The sequence below is a fragment of the Mobula hypostoma genome, chromosome 2, assembly GCF_963921235.1.
Source record: "Mobula hypostoma chromosome 2, sMobHyp1.1, whole genome shotgun sequence".
In the NCBI taxonomy this organism is placed as follows: Eukaryota; Metazoa; Chordata; class Chondrichthyes; order Myliobatiformes; family Myliobatidae; genus Mobula; species Mobula hypostoma.
In genome coordinates, this window is record NC_086098.1 from 235147915 (window position 1) to 235171924 (window position 24010).

At 43.6% G+C, this 24010-nt stretch overlaps 1 protein-coding gene across 4 annotated transcripts in view; it reads left to right on the plus strand.

Moving 5' to 3' along the window:
• Positions 1-17023, plus strand: part of gabpb2b (GA binding protein transcription factor subunit beta 2b) — a 48185-nt gene extending 31162 nt beyond the window's left edge. For 3 of the 4 annotated variants that reach the window (XM_063041640.1, XM_063041638.1, XM_063041639.1), the window contains exons 5-9: positions 1418-1559; positions 2929-3108; positions 4523-4635; positions 10195-10368; positions 11324-17023. In XM_063041640.1, coding sequence (XP_062897710.1) covers positions 1418-1559; positions 2929-3108; positions 4523-4635; positions 10195-10368; positions 11324-11626 — 912 coding nt within the window. In that variant the 3' untranslated portion in view covers positions 11627-17023. The remainder of the gene's footprint in view (positions 1-1417; positions 1560-2928; positions 3109-4522; positions 4636-10194; positions 10369-11323) is intronic. The other variant, XM_063041641.1, reaches the window with a different exon arrangement.
• Positions 17024-24010: the final 6987 nt, after the last annotated feature.

The following is a 24010-nucleotide window of genomic DNA, read 5'->3' on the forward strand; positions in this document are numbered from 1 at the left end:
GAACATGAAACTATTTTCTAACAACAAGGCAAATCGGAATTTCAAAATTACTAACACTGTTTCGTCAGTTGTGAAAGACAGAACAGGCTAGGGTTCATAAGAGGAGGCTGATGGCTGCTCTGATAGGAATCTTCAAAATTACAGTGAGACATAGAGAAGTTATTTTTACTTGTAGTTGAGAGCAGAGTCAGAAAGCATGAATTTAAGATCAGCATAGATAAGTCCAAAAGGGAATTTAGGAGAAACCTCCATCTCTGGGGATTGGGAGGAGAGTGGAACTATATCCCACAGAGATTGGTTGAGGCTGTGTTAAGGGGGAGGCTAAATAAACAGGAGGGAAAATAGAATCAGAACCAGCATATGTCATGAAATGCATCATTTTGTAGTACAGAGCAATGCATAATAGAGAAAACTAAATTACAATAAGAAAAAAAAATTTAAAAAGTAGTGCAAAAAAAAGTGAGGTGGTATACATGGATTCATTGTCCATTCGGAAATCTGATGGAGGAGGGGAAGAAGCTGTTCCTGAAATGTTGTGTGTGTGTCGTCAGGCTCTTGTACCACCTCCTTGATGGTAGCAATGAGAAGAGGGCGTGGGTGCCCTTAATAATGGATGTCACCTTTTGGAGGCATTGCTTTTTGAAAACATCCTCAGTGCTGGGGAGGCTAGTGACATGAAAGAGCTGGATGAGTTTGCAACTTTCTGCAGCTTTTGCCAATCTTGTGCAGTGGCCACTCCATGCCAGATGGTGATGCAACCAGTTAGAATGCTTTCCATAGGATATCTGTAGAAATTTTTGAGAGTCCTTGGTGACATACAAGTCTCTTCAAACTGATGAAATACAGCCACTGTTGTGCCTTCATTGTAACTGCACCAATATGTTGAGCCCAGGGTAGAGCCTCAGAGATGTTGACACCCAGGAACTTGAAATCGCTTTGCATTGCTGATCCCTCGATGAGGAATCTCAGATCTGCTGGTGAAAACAGAGGAGACTACTCACTTGGAGCATAAATACTGACGTTTATGCTTCAATCCAAATTTTCTTTTGCTGTTGTCATGGAGGTGAAGGATATTGGTTCTGGGACTGAATACTCCACATTGCTCACCCTGCATGTTTCAGCATCTCTATTCTAATTTTGCAGAATTCCTTTCAGACACCAAAGGGTCATGTTCATAAATCTTGACTCTCTGATATGTTTCAGCCCTCATCTTGTATGAATCAGAGTGACACTCCCACAGTTGGTTTCCCCCTTTCTGTGTAAGGTTGCTTGCAAGGCACTATGGGCTCCATTCACATAACTTGTTATTGCTTATCCAATACTTGAATTTGTAGCATGAGGGCCTCTCTGAAGGTACTCAGCAAGTGAGCACACTGCCATTGAATATTGTAATTGGTTCACCTTGTTTCCTTTGAAGGAAGCCATGCAGAATCAGGTGAACACAAATCCAGAGAGGACAAACTCGGTTGCTGTCGCAACCCCTCAGTTCATCATCGCACCAGCGGGGGTAATGAATCTGACCGGGTTAGTTTCTTCAGCACCTACCAAAACAACCTCAGGTCTGTATAGAGCTTTTGTGCATTCTGCTTGAAGGGCTTATTTGAAGAAAGTTATGGGTCCCAATTTTCCTGATGGGGCAGTGATGGGATTCTAGTGCTTTCCAGTGGGTGGGTTGTTTCTGTAAGGACAATTGCATCTTTGGTGGCTTGGTCTGTATAACAACAATGTTTTCAGCCCAGGGCATGCCGAGCTTGTTGATCTAAGCGTTGGCAGATGGAATGTTCCCTGTGAATTGGGAAATTTTTGAAGTTCCAGTTGGATGCTAACCCACAGACTTGCTATGTCAATCACCCATCCCTTTTTCATTGAATCAAACTCCACTCTGTACATTTATTTCAAGAATGCATGTTAATTTTCCAAAAAAAATGATAATGCATTGAAGACCTTGCATGACTTTTTGCCAAAGCTGTCCACCTAGTCACATGTTGTACCATTTTTATCCCATTTAAATTGCTGTTCTCCCTAACACCACAGCACTTATCCTCCTTGGAATATCATATTTCAATGCCTCCTGCCTACTTAGAATTTCAAGATTATTATCACCCTGAGATGCATTTCACATTTCAACCCCTCTAACTGGCTACATTTATGTTTTGTCCCCTGCCTGTCCTTCCTCACCAACTCAGAACACATAGCATGTCCTTCTACCCTAATCTCTGCACTCACATTCTGATTCCCACCCCCCTCCCCAACTAGTTTAAACCCTCCCCAACAGCTCTAGCAAACCTGCCCGCCAGGATATTGGTCCCTTTTCAGTTCAAGTGCAGCCTGTCCTTTTTGTACAGGTCAGATCTTCCCCAGAAGAGATCCCAATGATCCAGAAATCTGAACCCCTGCACCAACTCTTCAGCCACGCGTTCGTCTGCCATAACTTCCTGTTCCTACCCTCTCTGTCTCGTGGCACAGGCAGCAATCCTGAGATTACCACCCTTGAGGTCCTGCTTTTTAACTTCTTTCCTAACTCCCTATATTCCCGCTTTCATAACCTTTTTTTTTCATGCAACAGTCTGTGATCTCTCTACAAATTTGCTCCTGTAAATCTGGCAGACTGTTGAGTGGTCTAAATATAATTCCATTAATGTGATCATACCTTTCTTATTGATGATTATTTCTCTTAGTGATTGCATCGATGTGTTTGACCCAGGGTAGGTAATCTGAGATGTTGATGCACAAGAACTTGAAGCTGCTCACTCTTTCTACTGCTGATCCCTCAATGAGGATAACTGTATTAAGACTTATCTAGATTACTGCAATTTGAGATGTACTGTTACCAGTGTGCTTTTTTAAGTGTTAGGTTTTATTTCTGGTTGCTAGCTTTTTGTTCTGTCAGTTGGCTGTAATAACTAATCTCTTGTTTTCTCATTTCAGCTGTGAAAGAGGAGGTTGTAACTACAGACTCTGTTGACTCTGCGATTCAACAGGTGGTAGGGAGTGGAGGTCAGAGGGTCATCACCATAGTGACTGATGGTGGCGTACAGCTGGGCAACCTTCAGGCCGGCCTAAGTACTGGTCAGCCGTTCATTGTGACCATGCAAGACGGACAGCAGGGTAGGTCTGCTCAAGCTGCAAATGAATCCCGCTCGGATTGGGTTTCACTGGCGTGGTTGGGGATTCTGAACCACTTCAGTCAGTTAAGTATGCCATTTGTAACCTTCGCATTCTATTACTGGAGAGCACCAGATAGAGCACCAGAGAGCTACCTTCCAGCAATGGGCATAAGGCTACACACTTGCGTTGTTTATCCAGCTCAGTATCGCAGCTGTCAGCCAATGTGAATTGTTGCATTTTGGGAGGAGAAAATGTAAAGTTAATGGCAGGACCCTTAACAGTATTGGTACAGAGGGATCTTGGTTGGGGGGGTGGGGTGTGGTCTAGGTCCATAGCTCTGGTGTGATAAAGGGCCACTCCATTGTTTCACTGTTCTGTCTAAGCTGGGATACATAGAACTGCGAACCTTGCAGAGAAATGAACACTGTCCCAGTTTGTGGGAGTAATTGAATGCTCAGCACTTTATGCAAATGACCGTTTTGGTTCTCCAAGCACGAGACAGTTCCCTGTTTCATCACAATCTCATGCCTTGATTCCCCTTCTGATAATTTGTGTGGTTTGTAGTTCTTCCCTGGGAGTACTAAAGTCGGTGCTCTAGGTATTGAAGAAGCCAAAATCAGGAAGGGCACCAATGTCTTGACAGGATTATCAAAATGGGGGAAGTTACATTGCAGTGAAAGGGAAAGACCCAGCAAGGATTTAATAAGGGTAAGCATTTCAGTAAGGCACAACTTAACCAGGATCCCTTGAGCACAGGGCTGTGGGTGAACTGGATGATACAGGCTGGGATTAGGGTAACAGAATATGGATGCCCTCATGTTTACTGAGGGCAGAATGTGAGAGATCAGGCCAGGTCTATGTCAGCCTTAGAGGTAGTAAAGAAACCAGTGGTTTCAGTAGCTATTGAGCTGAGCCTTGCAGATGGGGAGATTTAGACTGTTAAAGCATGGTCCCAATTTGTAGACAGAAGTTTTTTTTACAGAGCATTGCAAACAGGATTAAATAGGATCTTGATTAGGAGACTGTTTACAATAAAGGTATAGAGGCTGCACAAATAAATATTAACAGGAAGAAACTTGTGCTGAGGGAGTACACATTCCCAAACAGTTCGGGTTCTAGATTAGTCGAGCTTCAACTAGCCAAGTGTTTGAAGATCCACAGGAAGGTGGTCAGTAGCTAGTACATGGAGTTGATGATGGGGACAAAAACAATGGCATTAGCTTTCCCAGTCTGCTCCATCAGCAGATAGTTGCACAGGCTGTTGACTGAAGACTGGTGGGAGGAGTAAGGTGATGAGTGCTGGATATTATCAGTGTACGAGTGAAAACAAGACTGAAGTCAGTGCACGTGGAATTACTTGAATAATGTCCTAATGACAGAGTTAAAAGTTTGCCAAATCCTTTACTTTCCTCAGTTCTGACGGTCCCCACTTCCCATGTCGAAGAAGAGACCATCATCACAGAAGAAATGGCAACAGGGAAACAGTGTCAGGAGACGGTCCTTAACCACTCAGAGCCAATGGAGAAGGTATCGTAAGGTCCTCTTGATCTGTTCTTAGAAGAAACATATTTCCCAATATGCACAACTTGAAAGATACAAATGGAACATTCTACAGGAGTGATTGGAGCTGATGCTGTGGGACTCATGAAATTAAATTAATGGTTCTCTTAGGCGGAAATTGATGATAATTATTATCTAAAAGTAGAGATGTGGGTTAATGAGGTTAAAAGAAATGAAAACACAGGGGATCAGTTTGCAAGTTATCAAATTCAAAACTTCAAGAGATAATGTTAAACTGCTCAGAAATTGGATGGTGCCTGTTTAAACACCGTTCTGCACAGAGGTACAAATAAATATTAACATAGGGTCTGAGGGTAGGTACATACCTCTCAGAGGGCAAGGTCGGGTGCTCGCGCTGCTCAAGGGTTGAGGGTGGGTACATACCTCGTAGAAGCCGAGGGTGGGTGCTCCCACCATTCAGAGGCTAAGTGTGGGTGCTTGCACTGCCCAGGGTCCAAGGGTGGGTACTTGGAAATGGAGGCAAACTCCAATTGAAGGCAAACCAGTGATTTTATATATAATAAAAATTCGAAGCATTAACTTGGGTAGATACATAAAACCTTAATTCTTGAATTGCATGCCTCTACTAGCAATGTTTGGAGAGGATTAAGTAACCCTACTTTTGAGGCATTAGCTCTTTGAGGCTTCAGTGAGGAGAGGCTTGAGTGAGAGTGAAAAGCTGAAGGGTCTTGGCCTGAAACTTGGACTGTACTCTTTTCCATAGATGCTGCCTGGCCTGCTGAGTTCCTCCAACATTTTTTGTGTGTTAGCTGGAGGTAGTGTTTTTTTCCCCACAGTTTGTTTGTTGTATTTTTCCTTCTTTATATTTGCTCAGTTAGAACAATAGGAATGCTCAGCAGGATAGTTGAATGCTCCTCTTGCTGATTGCGAGAAGATAGGGAGACCTCCAGTGACCTGATGACTACCCCTACGAGAAGTATATCTAGCTGTAAATTCCAACACTCTGCGTTAAGGAGTTGGAGCTGGAACTGGTTGAACTCTGGATAATTTGGGAGGCTGAGGGGGGTGATGAATAGACATACAGAGAGGTAGTTACACCCAAGGTGCAGGACGCTGGAAGCTGGGTGACAGGAAGAGGAAAGGGGTTAAACAGCCAGTACAGAGTACCCCTGTGGTCATCCCGTTCAACAGCTTTGGATACTGTTGGTGATGACCTAGCAGAGGAAAGTTACAGAAGTCGGGTCTCTGACACTGATTCGTGCTCTATGACTCAGAAGGGAAGGGGGAGAAGAAGATGGGGGATTCGTTAGTTGGGTCAATGATCAATAGAATGAGCATGGTGCAACTAATGTCCTGACTTGCATATATGTCAATGCAAGAACTATCGCAGCAAATGCAGATGGATCAACACATGGAATTATGATGTTGCAGCCATTAATGAGACTTTGTTGCTGGAAGGGCAGGACTGGCAGCTCAATATTCCAGGGCTCTGGTCTTTTAGACATGACAGAGTAGGTAGGATTAAAGGAGGAGGGGAGGCATTACTAGTCAGGGAAAATGTCACAGCGGTGCTCAATAAGGGCAGACTGGAGAACTCATCTAGTGAGGCTTTATGGGTGATAAATAATAAACGTATGACCACATTAATGAGGCTATATTACATACCATCCAACAGTCTGGGATTTAGAGGAATGAATTTGTTGAGAGATCACAGATTGTTGCAAGAAACATAAGGTTGTTATAGTAGGTGATTTTTAACTTTCCACATATTGACTGGGACTCCTATACTGTAAAAGGACTAGATAGGATAGAGTTTGTCAAATATGTTCAGGACAGCTTCCTTCATCACTATTTGGAAGTCCCAGTGACAGAGAGTGCAATACTTGAACTGCTATTAGGGAATGAGACAGGGCAGGTGACAGAAGTTTGTGTAGGGAAACACTTGGCATCTAGTGATCGCAATGCCATTAGTTTCAAAATAAGTTTGGAAAAAGATAGATATGGTCCATGGGATGAGATTCTAAATTGGAGAAAGGTCAATTTTGATGGTATCAGAAAGGATCTGACAAATGTGAATTGAACCAGGCTGGTTTCTGGCAAAGGTGTACTTGTTACATGGGAGGCCTTCAAAAATGAAATTTTGAGAGTACGAAGCTTGTCTGTTCCTGTCTGAATAAAAGGCCAGGATAACAGGTTTGGGCAGCCTTGGATTTTTAAGAGGTATCGAGACTGGTTAAGGAAAAAGAGGTGTATAGCAGGTATAGGCAGGAACAAATGAGATACTTATGGAATACAAGAAATGTAAAAGAACACTTGAGAAAGAAATCAGAAGGGCTAAAAGAAGGCATGAGATTGCCCTAGCAGACAAGGTGAAGGAGACTCAGAATGAGATTCATTATCACTGGCATGTGTTGTGAAGTTTGTTAACTTAGCAGCAACAGTTCAATGTAATACATAATATAAAAGAAAATAAATAAATCAATCACTTACAGTATACTTAGATACATTAAAAATCATGCAAGAACAGAAATAATATTAAAAAAGTTGAGGTAGTGTTCACAGGTTCAATGTCCATTTAGGAATTGGATGGCAGAGGGGAAGAAGCTGTTCATGAATCGCTGAGTGTGTGCCTTCAGACTTCTGTATCTCCTACCTGATGGTAGCAGTGAGAAAAGGGCATGCCCAGGGTGTTGAAGGTCCTTAATAATGGACGCTGCCTTTCTGAGACACCACTCCTTGAAGATGTCGTGGGTACTTTGTAGGCTAGTACCCAAGATGGAGCCGGCTAAACTTACAACTTCCGCAGCTTCTTTCAGTCCTGTGCAATTAAAGTTAAAGTCTGTCCCGAGCCTTGTGGCCCATCAGGCCAGTGCTTATGCCGGATTCTGTAGCGTGAAGTGACTGAGAGTACAAGACCCCCACCCCCACCCCCCCCCCCCGCCCCGGATAGGACGCCAGTCTATCGCGAGGTTAACCCTCAGCATTTGCCGGTACCCATTTTCAGCTGGGTGGACTGGAGCAGTGTGTGGTTAAGTGCCTTGCTGAAAGACACAACACATTGCCTTGGTCCTGTGCAGTAGCCCCCACCATACCAGACAGTAATGCAGCCTGTCAGAATACCGTCCACGGTACATCTATAGAAGTTTTTGTGTGTTTTTTGTTTTTTGACGTACCAAATTTACAAACTCCTAATGAAGTATAGTCGCTGTCTTACCTTCATTATAGCTGTATCGATATGTTCGGACTAGGTTAGGTCCTCAGAGATCTTGACACCCAGGAACTTGAAACTGCTCACTCTGTCCACTTCTGCTTCCTCCAAGAGGATTGGTATGTGTTCCTTTGTCTTAACCTTCCTGAAGTCTACAGTCAGCTCTTTCGTCTTATTGGCGTCAAGTGCAAGGTTGTTGCTGGGCCACCACTCCACTAGTTGGTATATTAAATTAGATTAGATTAGATTCATCTTTATTGTCATTGTGCCGAGTACAGATATAAAGCCAATGAAATGCATTTAGTATCTGACCAAAAATGCAAAGAATAGTGTTATTTACAAAATAACTGCGAATAAAAAAAAAAGTGCTACAGCACACAAATATAAAAGTACTGAGACAGTACAATACAGATGCAATACTGCTTAGCACTGTGATGAGAGGTTCAGCAGTGTCACAGCCTCAGGGAAGAAGCTCTTCTTGTGCCTGCTGGTGCGGGAGCGGAGGCTCCTGTAGCGCCTACCGGATGGGAGGAGAGTAAAAAATCTCGCTCCTGTACGCCCTCTCATCTCCATCTGAGATTCTACCAACAATAGTTGTATCATCAGCAAATTTATAGATGATATTTGAGCTATGCCTAGCCACACAGTCATGGGTATAGAGAGATTAGAGCCGTAGGCTAAGCACACACCCCTGAGGTGCACCAGTGTTGATCGTCAACGAGGACAGATATTATCACCAATCAACACAGATTGTGGTCTTCTGGTTAGGAAATCATGGATCCAATTGCACAGGGAGGCACAGAGGCCCAAGTTCTGTAATTTATCAGTCAGGGTTGTGGGAATGATGGTGTTAAGTGCTGAACTATAGTGGATAAACAGCATCCTGACATAGGTGTTTGTATTGTCCAGGTGGTCTAAGGCTGTGTAAAGAGCCATTGAGATTGTGTCTGCCGTTGACCTATTATGGCGATAGGCAAATTGCAATGGGTCCAGGTCCTGCTGAGGCAGGAGTTCAGTCTAGTCATGATCACCCTCTCAAAGCATTTCATCACTGTCGATGTGAGTGCTACCGGGCGATAGTCATTAAGGCAGCTCACATTATTCTCCTTGGGCACTGGTATAATTGTTGCCTTTTTGAAGCAAGTGGGAACTTCTGCCTGTAGCAGTGAGAGGTTGAAAATGTGCTTGAATACTCCCGCCAGCTGGTTGGCAAGTTTTCAGAGCCTTACAAGGTATTCTGTTGGGGCCTTGCGCTTTGCAAGGGTTCCCCCTCTTTAAAGACAGCCTAACATCGGCTTCCGAGACAGAGATCACAGGGCCACCGCGTGGACCACAGATCTTCACAGCTGTAGTTGTATTCTCCCTTTCAAAGTGGGCATAGAAGGTGTTGAGTTCATCTACTGGAGAAGCGTCACTGCCATTCATGCTATTGAGTTTCGCTTTGTAGGAAGTAATGTCTTACAAACGCTGCCAGAGTTGACATACATCCAATATCACCTTCAACATAGTTGGAAATTGTCTCTTCTCCTTGCAATATTCCTCGCAAGTCATACCTGGTTTCTGGTACAGACCTGGGTTGCCAGCCTTGAATGCCACAGATCTAGCCCTCAGCAGACGATGTACCTCCTGGTTCATCCACGGCTTTTTGTTTGGGAATGTACAGCAAGTCTTTGTAGGCACGCACTCATCCGCACAGGTTTTAATGAAGTCGGTAACAACGGCAGCATACTCATCCAGATTCAAAGATGAATCTCTTGATATGGTCCAGTCCACCGATTCAAAGCAGTCCTGGAGGCGCTCCTGTGTTTCCCTTGTCCATACCTTCTTGGTCATCACTACTGGTGCTGCAGTATTCAGTGTCTGCCTCTACTCAGGGAGTAGAAGTACAGCCAGGTGATCAGACTTCACGAAATGAGGGTGTGGAATAGCATGGTAGGCATTCTTGATGGTGGTGTAACAATGGTCCAGTGTGTTTCCTCTGGTATTGCAAGTGATCTATTGATGGTAATTGTTCAGTGATTTTTTTTCCAAACTGACCTTTTCAAAACGATGGGGAAGGCATCAGGGCGCGCTGCTTCATGCATGTTATTCCCATTGCTCAGATCACCTAAAGCCTGATTAACATTGAGGTAGAATGTATACCGCTACCAGATGATCACGGAAATTTCCTGTGGTCGGTAAAATGGGCAGCACTTAACTGCGAGATATTCCTAAGGGACTCTACAGGCATGTTAAGATCAAAAGGATTGCATGGGACAAAATCGTTCCCTCTGGAAGATCAGATTGGTAATCCATGTATGGAGCCAAAAGAGATGGGGAGGATCTTAAATTAATTTTTTGCATCTGTATTTACTCAGGAGATGGATGCAGAGTCTATAGAAGGGAGACAAAGCAACATCAACTTCTTGGACCCTATACAGATTAGAGAAGGAACGTTTGCTGTCTTAAGGCAAATTAGGGTTGATAAATCTCTGTGGCCTGCCAAGGAGTTCTCTCGCACCCTGTGGGAGGCAAATGCAGAAATTGAAAAGGTATTTAAATCATCCTTAGCTACAGATGAGGTCCCAGAGAATTGGAGGATAGTTGATTAGGGGTAGTCAGTGTGTGTAGTAGGTTGTGTTTTACCAATCTTGTAGAGTTTTTCGAGGAAGCTACCGGGAAAGTTACTGAAGGCAAGGCAGTGGATGTCTACATGGACTTTAGCAAGGCAATTGATAAAGTCCTGCATTGGAGGTTAGTCAGGAAGGTTCAGTTGTTTGGCATTCAAGATAAGGTAGTAGATTGGAATAGACATTGGCTTTGTGGGAGAAGCCAGAGAGTGGTAGTAGATGGTTCTCTTTCTGATTGGAGGCCTGTGACTAGTGATATGCTGCAGAGGTCGGAGCTGGGTCCGTTGCGGTTTGTCATTTGGGATCTGGGCCAGCTGGAAAAGTGGGCTTAAAAAAAATGGCAGATGAAATTTAATGCAGAGAAGTGTGAGGTGTTGCACTTTGGGAGGACCAACTATAGCAGGTCTTTGGTTGGGCACTGTGGAATGCGGTAGAATAGAGGGATCTGTAAATACAGATCCATAATTCATTGAAAGTGGCGTCACAGGTAGATGGGGCGGGCCTATTGCTCTTCATTTAGGAAAATGGGCAAAAAAGTGGCGGATAGAATATAATGTAGGGAAGCATATGGTCATGTTCTTTGGTAGAAGAAACAAAAGGGTTGACTATATTCTAAATGGAGAGAAAATACAAAATCTGAGGCGCAAAGGGACTTGGGAGTCCTGAGAGGATTCCCTAAAGATAAACTTGCAGGTTAAGTTGGTGGTAAGGAAAGCAAATGTAATGTTAGCATTCGTTTCAAGAGTACTAGAATATAAAAGTAAGGATGTGATGCTGAGGGTTTAGTCGATCTGAAGGGCCTGTTTCTGTGCTGAACTTTTCTATGACTCTGACTCTAGTTGTAAGCTACCATCTTGTGTCTGGTTTCTTGTTGCAGGATGCGAACGACTCTATGGAGAGGGAGCTCCTTCAGAAACAGCTCCATGAAGCAAACAGGAAGGCCCAGGAGTATCGACAGCAGCTGCTGAAGAAAGAGCAGGAAGCAGAAGAATACCGCATGAGACTGGAAGCCATTGCCCGGCTGCACACCACAGCTGAAGAAATCACCGTGGTGGAGGAGGTTACAGATGATGGCACTGTCTCAGTCATCAACATGGCGACAGAGGTGGAGGGTCCTGAGACCACAGTGGAAACAATGGAGCAGCCCCTGGACATGGCAACAGAAACAGTGACTTCATAAAAGCATCCTTGCCTCCTCCTCATTTTCTGACAGCCTCTTTCTGGTGTGCACGTGCACACACGCACACTCTAAGACGGTCATAGACACCTGAGCAAAGCAAAAACAGCTTAGGGTCAGGCTGTTGCTCACTGCCACGCCACAGAAATTGCATAGAGACTCCTTTAGGAGATCTATACCAGGAAACCTCTGAACACTAGCAGGTACAATTCTACCATAAATGGTTTGGGATAGGAAACCTAATCCACATTTCCTGATTATACAGAGAACAATCCCATTGCTGGGATGCAGGTGTGGAAGGGAAGCCTATAAACACTGTGACTGATGATTTATGATTTATCTTTTTTTGGTTGAAGGGAAGGCCAATGGAATATTGCTGATCCCACCCACCACCAGTGTACCCAAGCTCCTGCTCACTAAGAACAGGCTTCTCTTGGCGTTGGTTGTTTGAGATTTTGTTATCTTTAAGTACTTCAAACCAAAAAAAGCTGAAATTTCTTGCCTCAATTACGGAGAAAAGTGAGTGGATAATTTTAAATTATTTTTAAATACAGAATCTTCCACTGTATAGTATGCAATCATTCAGGGGGAAGATATTTGGGGGTTGGAGAGATTGGGAAAAGAGTTCAGTGTTAGTCTTTTTTTTAAAGCAAATGTTTTTGGAATGATATTTGGTATTTTCAAGCTTTTGATATCCTCAGCGATGACTGTGTTCTAAACATACTTACCCCCAGAATGTGGGTAGGAACCAAGCTTTTTACTTTCTGTCAGCGTTTCTGGAAAAGTTTATAAAGCCCCTTTGATCTGTATTTTGTAGGTGTTTCTGACACTGCTCAGAAATGTCTTGAAAGGACACCAATTGCAGTGATTACTTTTTTATGGAGGCAAAGGTTTGACTAGTAATCTATAGTGCTGGTTGCTGCCTGTCTCTTTGAGCACAGTATTTCTCATCTTTACAAACACAGAAGGAACAGTTGGTCCTTTGTAGGTAACTGTAAAGTGGAGGAGATACAGGGCAAGGTTGATGTAACTGTCTTGTCTTCAATTTTGTTCATTTCACTTTTTCTGATGCTTGTTTTCAAGCTTAACCTGGGAGGGACCCATTCTTTTGCTAGAAAGGTGAATGGTTTATGATTCTATAATTAAACTTAGTGATAACTTTACAAATGTCAACTACGTTTAGAAAATTCACTTTTTCTGACTACTTTATCCATTCAGATCTACTTTCATCCACACACTGTTGAACTTGAAGATTTCTCTTTTTAAAAAGTGGGAAATACTTTAAATGCTTTTATTCTTTGCCATTACTCTGTGATCCAGCATTTGTTGAATCACAAAAGATGGGTATTGTAGAAGGCAATGCCAATTGGCTTTGCTAGCTGGTGTACCTTGTCTCCAAATATCCCAGCTGATCATGTTTACATGAGCAAGGCCAGTGAATCTGAAGGCTGCTTCAAGAATCTGAAGTTGGGATTCACTTTATCATATCTTCTGCGTGTTCATTTCATTTGCAGAAATGTTCCCTCACCTCCAGGCTAGCTTCACTTCTAATGTTGTAGATTGCAAATTTCTCAGTGATTCGAAGGTCAACTGTGTGGAGTGAGAGTTACGAGATCCCTACAGTCCCACAGAAGAGACTGCAGTGGAGCAATCTACAATGTTTGTGCACAAGAGGTGCAGTAAAGTGGGTGATTTTCCCTTAAAGAGGAGGATCTATTGAGAGGAATTCCCACTTTACTACCTTCTGCAGCCACACTAATGCCCCCTGCCCCCATCCCAAGATGTACTTTTAACTGGTGGTCATCTGTAAAATGAACCACGATGACACATTTGCTGACAGAGTGGAATATTTATACAATTATCAAGGCTTTCCAAAAGCACTTCCTATACAAAGGCTAAATAACAACTGCACTTGAGATTTAGTAACTTTTTAATGAATTATTTTTTAACTAAACCTTCTCTGTTCAGGACATTGGCTCTACAACCATGGTCTTGCTTCCGTTCTTCTATCCCTTTCTTTATCATTTGAAAAGAACAGTACTTTTTAAATTATTTTTGTTGTCATCTAAGGTGCCTGATTTAGTTATTTTGAAACTGAATATTCAGATTACCTGGTAGTTGGTATTAATGCACCATTTAAAATGGTGTCTTTTTTTTTAATCAAATGTACATTTAGTGTCATATTCAGCCTGTGGTACTGGGCAAGATCGCTGACTTTTTTTTGTCAAGTGAGGAATTGTTGTTGGAGGCACAGGGGGCTGTTTCAATCGGCCGCTGGGATTTGACAGCATTATTGCTCAGGCTGGCTGCCTGTACATGTAACAAGTGAATGTCAATTTACCAGTGTCGCAGCCCACGGAGAAACATCCCTAGTTAGACAAACCAAGAATGAAGGTGGCCACAGTGTAAATATCTTTGTAAAAAGGCTGCACTCTTCATTAATTAGTCAGAAGCAACACTATCCGTTCCAGGTTCTTTGGATCAAAACTTTATTGAGGTTTCATTGGCATCCACTCGTTTAATTTGGGCAGCTATGGCCCGCCCATTACTGTCCCCATTCTCTCCCCCTCCTTGTAATAACTGGAGTTCTTCCTTATTAATGTGTGATTATGCTTCTACTTTCACTGATTAATTGATTATTGCTTTGAGTGTTGTGTGAAATAAATTTCATTTGCCTGTTGGTTTTTAAGTGGTACCTCTGAGGGGGAAGATATATTGACTGGATCCAAACTATTTTCCTCTCCATTTGTAATATTTCTGGGGTGGCCAGGAATCCTCTGAGCTCTTGAATTTTTGATTCCAGAAAGTTGGTTTGGCCAACAATAGTGAGGTTCGGTGAGGATTGTCTTCTTCCCCAACTTGCAATGGACCTGGTTATGATGAGAGAATGGAACCTACAGATCAGAATGCAGTACCATGCTAGAGCTAAGGTCACTGTTCAAATGGAATGATGGGGCAAGGAATGATACAGGTACTGTAGAATAGATAGGGAGCAGCTGGTGTTGGGCTGTCTGTATATCCTTTGTGTTTACTGTGTTTATCTCCCAATAGAGGGTGCTATTGGACTAATGCAAGAAACAAATTACAGTACGTGCAGCTAGATTTGTGATGTGTACTGATGCTGTTATTGTAATACTGTCAGCACGAGGAGACGGACCCCATTTTCTCTGCGCTCTCCCATTTGTTTTCCTATTTTGCCAGCAATGAACCTCCTAGCCAGGTGAATCTAAATGTCACAGCTTGAAGCTTTCCTTCTCCTTTAGGATACCTTTCCTACCTCAAAAGTTTTTGTGGCTACATCTTCAGCTAACTCTCCAGGTGAGAATAGAATCCACTCCTTGTTTTCCTAATGTTAGCAGCCAGTCTGGGAGCCCTTTCCTATTCTGGTTGAATGTTTCCTGTGTCCATACAGCATCAAAACATTAATTGCACTGGTCCAGGTGAAATATTGTTGAAAACCCAAGGAAGATAATTGGCAACTTAGCACAGTACTCTGTGCATGTTGGTCACACAGTGGGGTTAGGGTGTCAGTCTAGAAATTATTGTTAAGTTATGGTTATCCTGACAATATGAAAGGGGATGGTCACTCAGTTGAAGGTGGTGACAAGGGATCTGGAGAATGGTGAAGTACGATGTGACTGTATTACTCAGCACTGATGAAACCTGCGTCATCTGGGGAGAATAGTTTCATGTTCCCCGAGCTCAGGAACTCCAACCTAACTTTTGTGATTTCTACTTCCATTTGTAAAAATGTCTCTCTTATCTGAGACCCATAGCCTGTCAGATTTAAAATCCTGTGGTACTTTGTGCTGCAAATTGTCTTCCTGCTTCAGTACTTTGTAGTGAAGATCAGTGACACATGTCCTAGACCTGAAATTGACTGATACTTAGAAGTTCTCTTCCCTGCCCCTCGTCCTCCCCCCCCCCCCCAAACCAGTCACTTTCAGTGGTTATCCAGCCAGTCATCAGGGACAAGCCTGGAAAATTCTCCCCTCCTGCTTTCCGGCTATTCACCTGAAACTAGCAGTCTGAGGGGTTGGAGGATGGAACAAAATAAGCATTAGGTAATTACGCCAAAGCTGGGGTGGAGCTTGGCCAAGACAAGTTCATTCTGTACCACTTGAGAGCTTCAGCTGCTCACTGGATAACTGAACTGTAACCCGCCATGGTCAGGTGTTCTGAATGCAGCAGAGGTTGTCTCTGTCTGTGGCTCAACAGAGAGTGAAACATGGGTCCAGAAACTAAACTTCAGTCATGTTAAAGTTGTCTGCATGGCCATCAGGCTTGATTAGATAATGAACAAGCTGCGTAACTAACTTGCCATGTGCAAAGAGAAATTCCTGTCTAATCAGGATTAGTGGGAAAGCAGCCAACCTTAAGTCATAAAACAGGGTGGATGTGTGGGGCTCAGTTGTTGGGGTTAAGGAAAATATGTACGTTGTTGACAATACGAAACTCCTTTATGTCAGACTGCTGCCAGTCTGAAACACCTATACTTGGTGTTTGTTGCTTGTTCTGTATGGAATGGGCTTCTGGAAACTAAGGTTTTTAAAAATGGAGAATCCATAATCTTTCCATTTCAGGCTTGTGGAAGGGTAGGGTTTAGGTGGGTGGGAGAATAAGTAACTAACAATCCTCTACAAACATCACGTTTGTATTGTTTCTGTGGAAGGGAAGGTGATGAACTTCAGCAAGAACAGTGTTGCTATTTTGCACCATCTCCTTTGTGCTCATTCCACTATGAAAGTGGATGTTATCAGTGTCCAAATATCCTGGGGTTGTCTGCACCACCCCTATAACACATCAGTTACCTTCCTCATACTACTGCATCTTGTGTTTTGTAAATATCTTACTGTTGTGTTCAATAACCTGTGAGGTTTATTGGCTGGACTGCTTACTTTTAAATGTGGCAGATGAGTGTCTGAGATCCAGGGGGGGCAAATAGATTCTCTCAGTGGCTCCCCCATTCCTTGTGTTACCATTGCATTTCCAGCTGCCAGTGTTCATTGTACAGCTGTGGTCTTGTCCACTCTGTGTGTCTGGCTATTTTAATCCTGCTTGGCCAGCCAGCATTGCTCAGGAAAGGCATTTATATCCATATTTGTTTTCCTACGATTTTATCTAGATTCTGCATTTACCAATTCAAAAGCTTGCAGTTCTTAGTGACCCTTTAAAATTATCAGTGGCCCAATAAGGGAATGAATTCTCATTGCCTGTGGCTGTGAGGAAGCCTTGAATCATACCTGGTGCGCCTTTAGTACAATGTACTGTTACAGAGTTTCAGTATCTTATGTACAGAATTCCTTGACAACTAGCTTTGTTTTTAGAAAATGATACAGATTGTTAAATAAATCTTGTATATACATTTTTGTACCATTATTAAGGGCATACCTTTCCTAATAAAATACAAAAAATAACTTTTACTGCATGTGCGTGCATTCTTTTTGTTGTATATTTGATCATAATGTTCTTGGATAACTCTTTCCCCCCGGTATTGACAACAACAAAGAAGCATTCCTCCTATCCAGATCATCGATCTTCCTGGGGCTACTCACTAAATCAGAATCAGTGTTTTGCAGGAGTAGTTTGCTGCAATACATAATATATTACTATAACATACAATAAGATTATATTAAAATGAATACTGAAAAAAGAGGTGAAAACAGCTAAGTAGTGTTTGTGGGATCATGGACTTGAGAAATCTCGTGGCAGAGGGGAAGAAGCTGATCCTAAAATGTTGAGTGTGTGTCTTCAGGTTACTGTACCTTCTCTCTAATGGTAGTAATGAGAAGAGGTCATGTCCTGGATGGATGAGAGTCCTTCATGATGGATGCCACCTTCTTGAAACATTGCCCATTGAAGATGTCCTTGATCATGGGGAGGGTTGTGCCAGTGATGGAGCTGGCTAAGTTTACAACCTTCTACAGCTTTTCCCAATCCTTTGCATTGCCGTCTCCTTTCCAGACACTAATGCAACCTGTTAGAATGCTTTGAAGAAACTTGCTGGTCTTTGCTGACATACCAAATCTCCTCACTCCTGATGAAGTATAGCCACCAGCATGCCTTCTTTGTAATTGCATCAATATATTGGGTCCGAGATAGATCTTTAGAGATGCTGACAGCTAGAACTGAATACCATATTCTAAGTGTGGTCTAACCAGGATTTTATGGAGCTGCAACATTACCTCACAGCTCTTGATCTCAATCCCCTGACTAATCAAGGCCAACACAGCATATGTCAGTGTAAATAGAACCTGATGGGAGTTATATCCAGGCTTCTGAACAGTAGCAAGGATGTGGGCTACAAACTACAATGGGAGATAGAAAAGACCTGCCAAAAGGGCAGTATTATGATAATCATGGGGGATTTCAACTTGCAGGTAGATTGGGGAAAATCAGGTTTGTCCTGGATCCCAAGGGAGAGAATTCATAGAACATCTATGAGATGGCTTTTTAGAACTGTTTGTGGTTGAGCCCACTGGGGAAAGGCTATTCTGGATTGGGTGTTGTGTAATAAACGGAATTTGATCAGGAAGTTTAAGGTAAAGGAACTCTTGGGATGCAGGATTAATAATATAACAGAATTCACACTACAATTTGAGAGGGAGAAGCTAAAGTCAGAGGTATTGGTATTACAATGGAGTAAAGGGAATTGTAGAGGCGTGACAGAGGAGCGGTCAAAATTGATTGGAAGGGAACACTAGCAGGAAGAGCAGTAGAACAGCAGTTGTTGAAGTTTCTACAGGCAATTTGGAAGTGCCAAATAGATATATCTCAAAGAAAATGTATTCTAAAGGCAGGATGATGCAACCATGACAGGTAAGTCAAAAACAACATTAAAGTAAAAGAGAGGGCAGAATAGAGCAGAAATTAGTGGGAAGTTAGAGGACTTGGGAAGTTTTTAAAACCAACAACAGGCAACTAAAAAGCCACAAGGAGGGAAAAGGTGAAAAATGAAGGTAAGCTAGCCAACAATATCAAAGAGGAACCAAGTGCTTTTCAGATATATAAAGAATAAAAGAGAAGCAAGAGTGGATATTGGACCACTGGAAAATGATGCTGTAGAGGTACTAATGGGTGACAAGGAAATTACAGGCGAACTGAATAGATACCTTGTATACATCTTCACTGTGGAAGACAGCAATATGCTGGAGGTTTGAAAGTGTTGGAGGGCAGAAGTAAGTGCAATTGAAGAAGGTGTTTGTGAAGCTAAAAGGTATAAACACAGGTATATCACCTGTATGCCCAAGGGCTCTGAATGAGGTGGCTGGAGAGATTGTGGAGCCATTTGTAATGATCTTTTAAGAATCACTAGATTCTGGCATGGTTTTGGGGGACTGAAAAATTGCAAATGTCACTCCACTCTTTAAGGAGGGAGGAAAGCAGAAGAAAGGAAATTATAGGCCAGTTAGCCTGACCTCAGTGGTTGAGAAAATATTGGAATCAATTGTTAAGCATGTGGTCTTAGGGCACATGATAAAAAAGGCCAAAGTCAGCATGCTTTCCTTAAAGGAAAATCTTGCCTGACAAATCTGTTGCAATTCTTTGAGGAAATTACATGCAGGATAGACAAAGGTGGATGTTGTGTGCTTAGATGTTCAGAAGGCCTTGTAAAAGGTGCCGCACATGAGGCTGCTTAACAAGTTATGAGCTCATGGTATTTTAAGGAAGGTACTAGCATAGACAGAGCATTGGCTGATTAGCAGGAGGCAAAGAGTGGGAATAAAGGGAGCATTTTCTGGTTGGCTGCCAATGACAAGTGGTGTTCTGAATGGGTCGGTGTTTGGCTTGCTTGTTTTTACTCTACATGTCAATGGTTTTGATGGAATTGATGGTTTTGTGACCAGGTTTCCGGATGATACAAAGATAGGTGGAGAGGCAGGTAGTGATGAGGAAGCAGCGAGGCTGCGGAAGGACTTGCACAGATTAGGAGAATGGGTAAAGGAGTGGCAGATGAAGCATAGCATAGGAAAGTGTATGGTTATGCACTTTGGTAAAAGGCACAAAAGCGTAGACTATTTTCTAAACCGGGCAGAAAATTCAAAAAACTGAGATGCAAAGGTACTTGGGAGTTTTTGCACAGGATTCCCTAAAGGTTAACTTGCATGTTGAATCGGTGATGAGGAAGGCAAATGTAATGTTAGCATTCACTTCGAGAGGACTAGAATATAAAAACAAGGATGTAATGCTAAGGCTTTGTAAAGCACTGGGAAAGGCTTGCTTGGAGGATTGTGAGCAGTTTTGGGTGCATTATCTCAGAAAGAATGTGCTGACATTGGAGAAGGTTCAAAGGATGTTCAAGAGAATGATTCCAGGAATGAAAGGCATTTGATGGCTCTGGGCTTGTACTCAATGGAATTTAGAAGAATGGGGAAGAAACTCATTGAAATCTATTGAATATTGAAAGGTCTAGGTAGGGTAAATGAGAGGATGTTTCCAATAGTAGGAGAGTCTAGGACCAGAGGGCACAGCCTCAGAGTAGAAAGACATCCATTTAGAGTGGAGATCGGGAGTCATTTCTTTAGCAGAGGGTGATGAATCTGTGGAATTCATTTCCACAGATGGCTGTGGAGGTCGGGTCATTGGGAGTGTTTAAGGTAGAAGTTGATGGTTTCTTCATTAGTCAGGGTGTGAAAGGTTATGGGGAGAAGGCAGGAGAATGGAATTGAGAGGAAAAATGAATCGGCCATGATGAAATGGTGAAGCAGACTTAATGGGTCAAGCTGCCTAATTCTGCTCCTATCTCTCATGGTGTTATGGCCTTCTTAACAAACAATTAACTTGCATTCCAACTTTGAGAGGTCTATGGATATGGGCCCCAGGATTCCTCTAATCCTTCACACGTTTAAGAGTCCTGCCATTAACCCTATAAGCTGCCTTCAAATTCAACCTTCCAAAGAGAACCAGCTCACTTTTCCTGGTTGAATTTCACCTGCCACTTCTCAGCCCAACTTTGCATCCTGTCAAGGTCCTGTTCTGACCTATGCCAACCCTCCGCACTATCCACAACTTCACCAACATCTGCCTCACAGGCTTACCTGCAGACTTACCCTCTACTTGCTCATCCATGTCATTTATAAAAATCACAAAGAGTAGAGGATCCTAGAGCACCTTCAGTCACTGAGCTCCAGGCAGAATCCTCTCCATCTACTACTGTAGGTTTCCACAAACAAGATGAAGTGAGGCATTTATTGTTTATTGAACCCCAAAATCTACACAACAGAAGTGTCCAAAAACCTTTTACATAATAATGTCATCACATCAGACCGGCCTCTTAAAGCTGAACCCTAACTCGATGTTGGTGGTTGTGAATTATGTATATTTCAACCAATTATGTTACTCTACACAGCACCACTCCACTTCCCCCCAACCTCCGTCACTGAAACCGGCACTGTGAGTCTGTCTGTCGAGCTCAGACAAGCCACCCAGCTCGTGTCCTGTGTTCCATGCAGAGGGCTCTGGCTTGTCTGGATGAGCATTGACACGTTCATGGTCATGTTGTGATGCCAGGGACATGGTAGCGCAATACTCCAAATCTTGGGGGGCTGGTTTAAGGTGATCTACTGAAACACGTTCAGTTTATCTGTGATAAAAGTCTTTTTGCCTCATTCCATAGTGCAGAACGGGCCGTCATAAAGAGCCCTAAGGGGATGTGCACATTGGCAGGCAAAAACAAACGAGGCAGAACGTAGGCCAACAGGAACCCAAGAGCGTGCACGCTGTGATAGGAGGTAGGAATAGGTGAAAAGGAATTGAGTTTACTGAGGAGGGTGGAACGCTCTGGAGGGGCCGACCAGGTGTTCTTGGTGTCAGGAACAAAATCACCCGGTACTCATGACGACTGCCCGTATACCAACCAAGCCAAGGATGTCTGCAGGTCCTTCTTTGGAGCAATTCTGAGCCCCAGCAGGGCCCAGGAGAGCCACACATGCCAGCACTCATCGGTCAGGGAAGCTCTCAGAGCAGCCTTTAAAGGGCGGTGAAACTGCTCTCATAGGCTATTGGACTGCGGGTGATACGCCGTGATGTGATGTAGCCTAACACTGAGGTTCCAGGACATCGCAGCCCAGAGGTCTAAACTGAACTGGGATCATGGTCAGAGGAAATATCAGATGGGTTGCCAAACCAAGCAACCGAGGTGCTGATGAACACCCGAGCCACATCTGCGGCCATCGTCAATGCTAGGGGAACAACCTCTGGCCATCTGGAGGTACTGTCCACCATGGTGAGAAGGTGCGTGAAACCACAGGAGGGGTTGAGGACAACAAGGTCCACTTTGACATGGTTCAAACCATCGTTCAGGGACCTCAAAAGGAGCCAATGGTGCCTAAACCTGATGGTTAATTTTTGCCCACTGGCTCACACAAGCTGTAGTCCAATCGTGCACATCCTTTCTGAGGCCATGCCAAACAAACTTTACTCCAACCAGCTTCTGTGAGGCCCTCCCGCCTGGATGTGAGAGGCCACGTATGGAGTCGAAAACTGCCCGCCTCCAGTTTGCGGGCACGATGGGCGAGGGCGATCAGTTGAGACATCGCACAGGAGGTAAAGCCCAGCTTCCCTGAACTTCATGTAAGCCAACCGGAGGCTCGTGACTGCTGTTCAGTAAGCCTGGTCCTCTGAGTCAGTTCCTCGGTCGGCTGCCATGCCAGCGTAGTCAGCCCCAACGTGTATGGCCTGAACGGCTGGCTGTTCGGGGCAATCAGCCACAGCATTAATTTGTTCCTAAATACGTTGTGTATCAGTTGTGAACTCTGATATGTAGGCCATTTGGCGTTGCTGCCATGCAGACCAAGGGCCTGATATTTTGGCCATCGTGTGCACGAGCGGTTTGTGGTTAACGAACATGGTGAAATGGCGACGTTCTAGAAGACGACGAAACTGCTGTACTTCCTTTCGGGGGCAGAGATGCTGACTGAAGAAGGTGAGCGGCTGCCGTACGACTCCGGCCAGCTGTTCACACACAGCGCCCACAGCATAACCGGAGGCATCAGTTGTAATGGTTATGGGTATGCTGAAGAACAGGTGCGGCAGTAGGGTCCATAAGACATAGGAGCAGAATTAGGCCATTCAGTCCATCAAGTCTGCTCTGCCATTCCATCATGGCTGATCCTGGATCTCACTCAACTCCATACACTGCCTTCTCGCCATATCTTTTGATGCCCTGATCGATCAGGAAACTATCAACTTCCACTTTAAATATACCCACATATTTGGCCTCCACTGCAGTCTGTGGCAGAGTATTCCACAAATTCACTACTCTTTGGCTAAAAAAAAGCCTCCTTACCTCTGTTCTAAAGGGTGGCCCCTCAATTTTGAGGCTGTGTCCTCTAGTTCTGGATACCCCCACCATAGGAACCATCCTCTCCACATCCACCCTATCTAGTCCATTCAACATCTGGATCTGGTAGTTTTCAATGAGATCACCCCGCATTCTTCTAAATTCCAGTGAGTACGGGCCCAAAGCTGCTGAATGATCCACATGTTAACCCCTTCATTCCCGAACCATCCTCGTGAACCTACTAAGGACTCTCTCCAATGACAACACATCCTTTCTGAGATACATGTCTCAAAACTGTTGATAATACTCCAAATGTGGCCTGAGTAGAGTCTTGTAAAGGTTCAGCATTATTTCCATCCAGTAGTTTTCTATAACCCTTGAAATAAATGCCAAAATCGCCTTTGTCTTCTTTACCTCAGACTCAACCTGTAAGTTAACCTTCTGGGTGTCTTGCACAAGGAGCCCTAGGTCCCTTTACACCTCTGATATCTGAATTCACCTCCTCCCCCCCCCCCCGCCGCCATTGTTACTTAACAGATTATTCAGGCAAGATTTCCCTTTACAGAAACCATGCTGATTTTGACTTATTTAATCATTAGTCTCCAAGTACCCCGAAACCTTATCCTTAATAACAGACTCCAACACTTCCCAACCACTGAGGTTAGGCTTACTGGCCTATAATTTCCTTCCTTTTGCCTTAATCCCTTCTTAAAGAGTGGAGTGATATTTACAATTTTCCAGTCCTCCGGGACCATGCCAGAATCATGTGATTCTTGAAAGATCATGACCAATGCATCCGTTATCTCTTCAGCAACCTCTCTCAGGACTCTAGAATGTAGTCCATCTGGTCCAGCTGATGTTTCAATCTCAAGACTTTTGAGTTTGCCTAGCAGTTTCTCCTTTGTAATAGCAATGGCACCCACTCCTCGTTCCTGACACTCGTGGACCTCTGGCACACTGCTAGTGTCCTGCACAGTGAAGACAGGGGCAAAATTCATCTTGCCATTTCTTTCTCCCCCATTACTACCTCATCAGCATCATTTTCCAGTCGTCCAATATCAACTCTTGATATAACTGGGAAAATGTTTAGTATCCTGCTTTATATT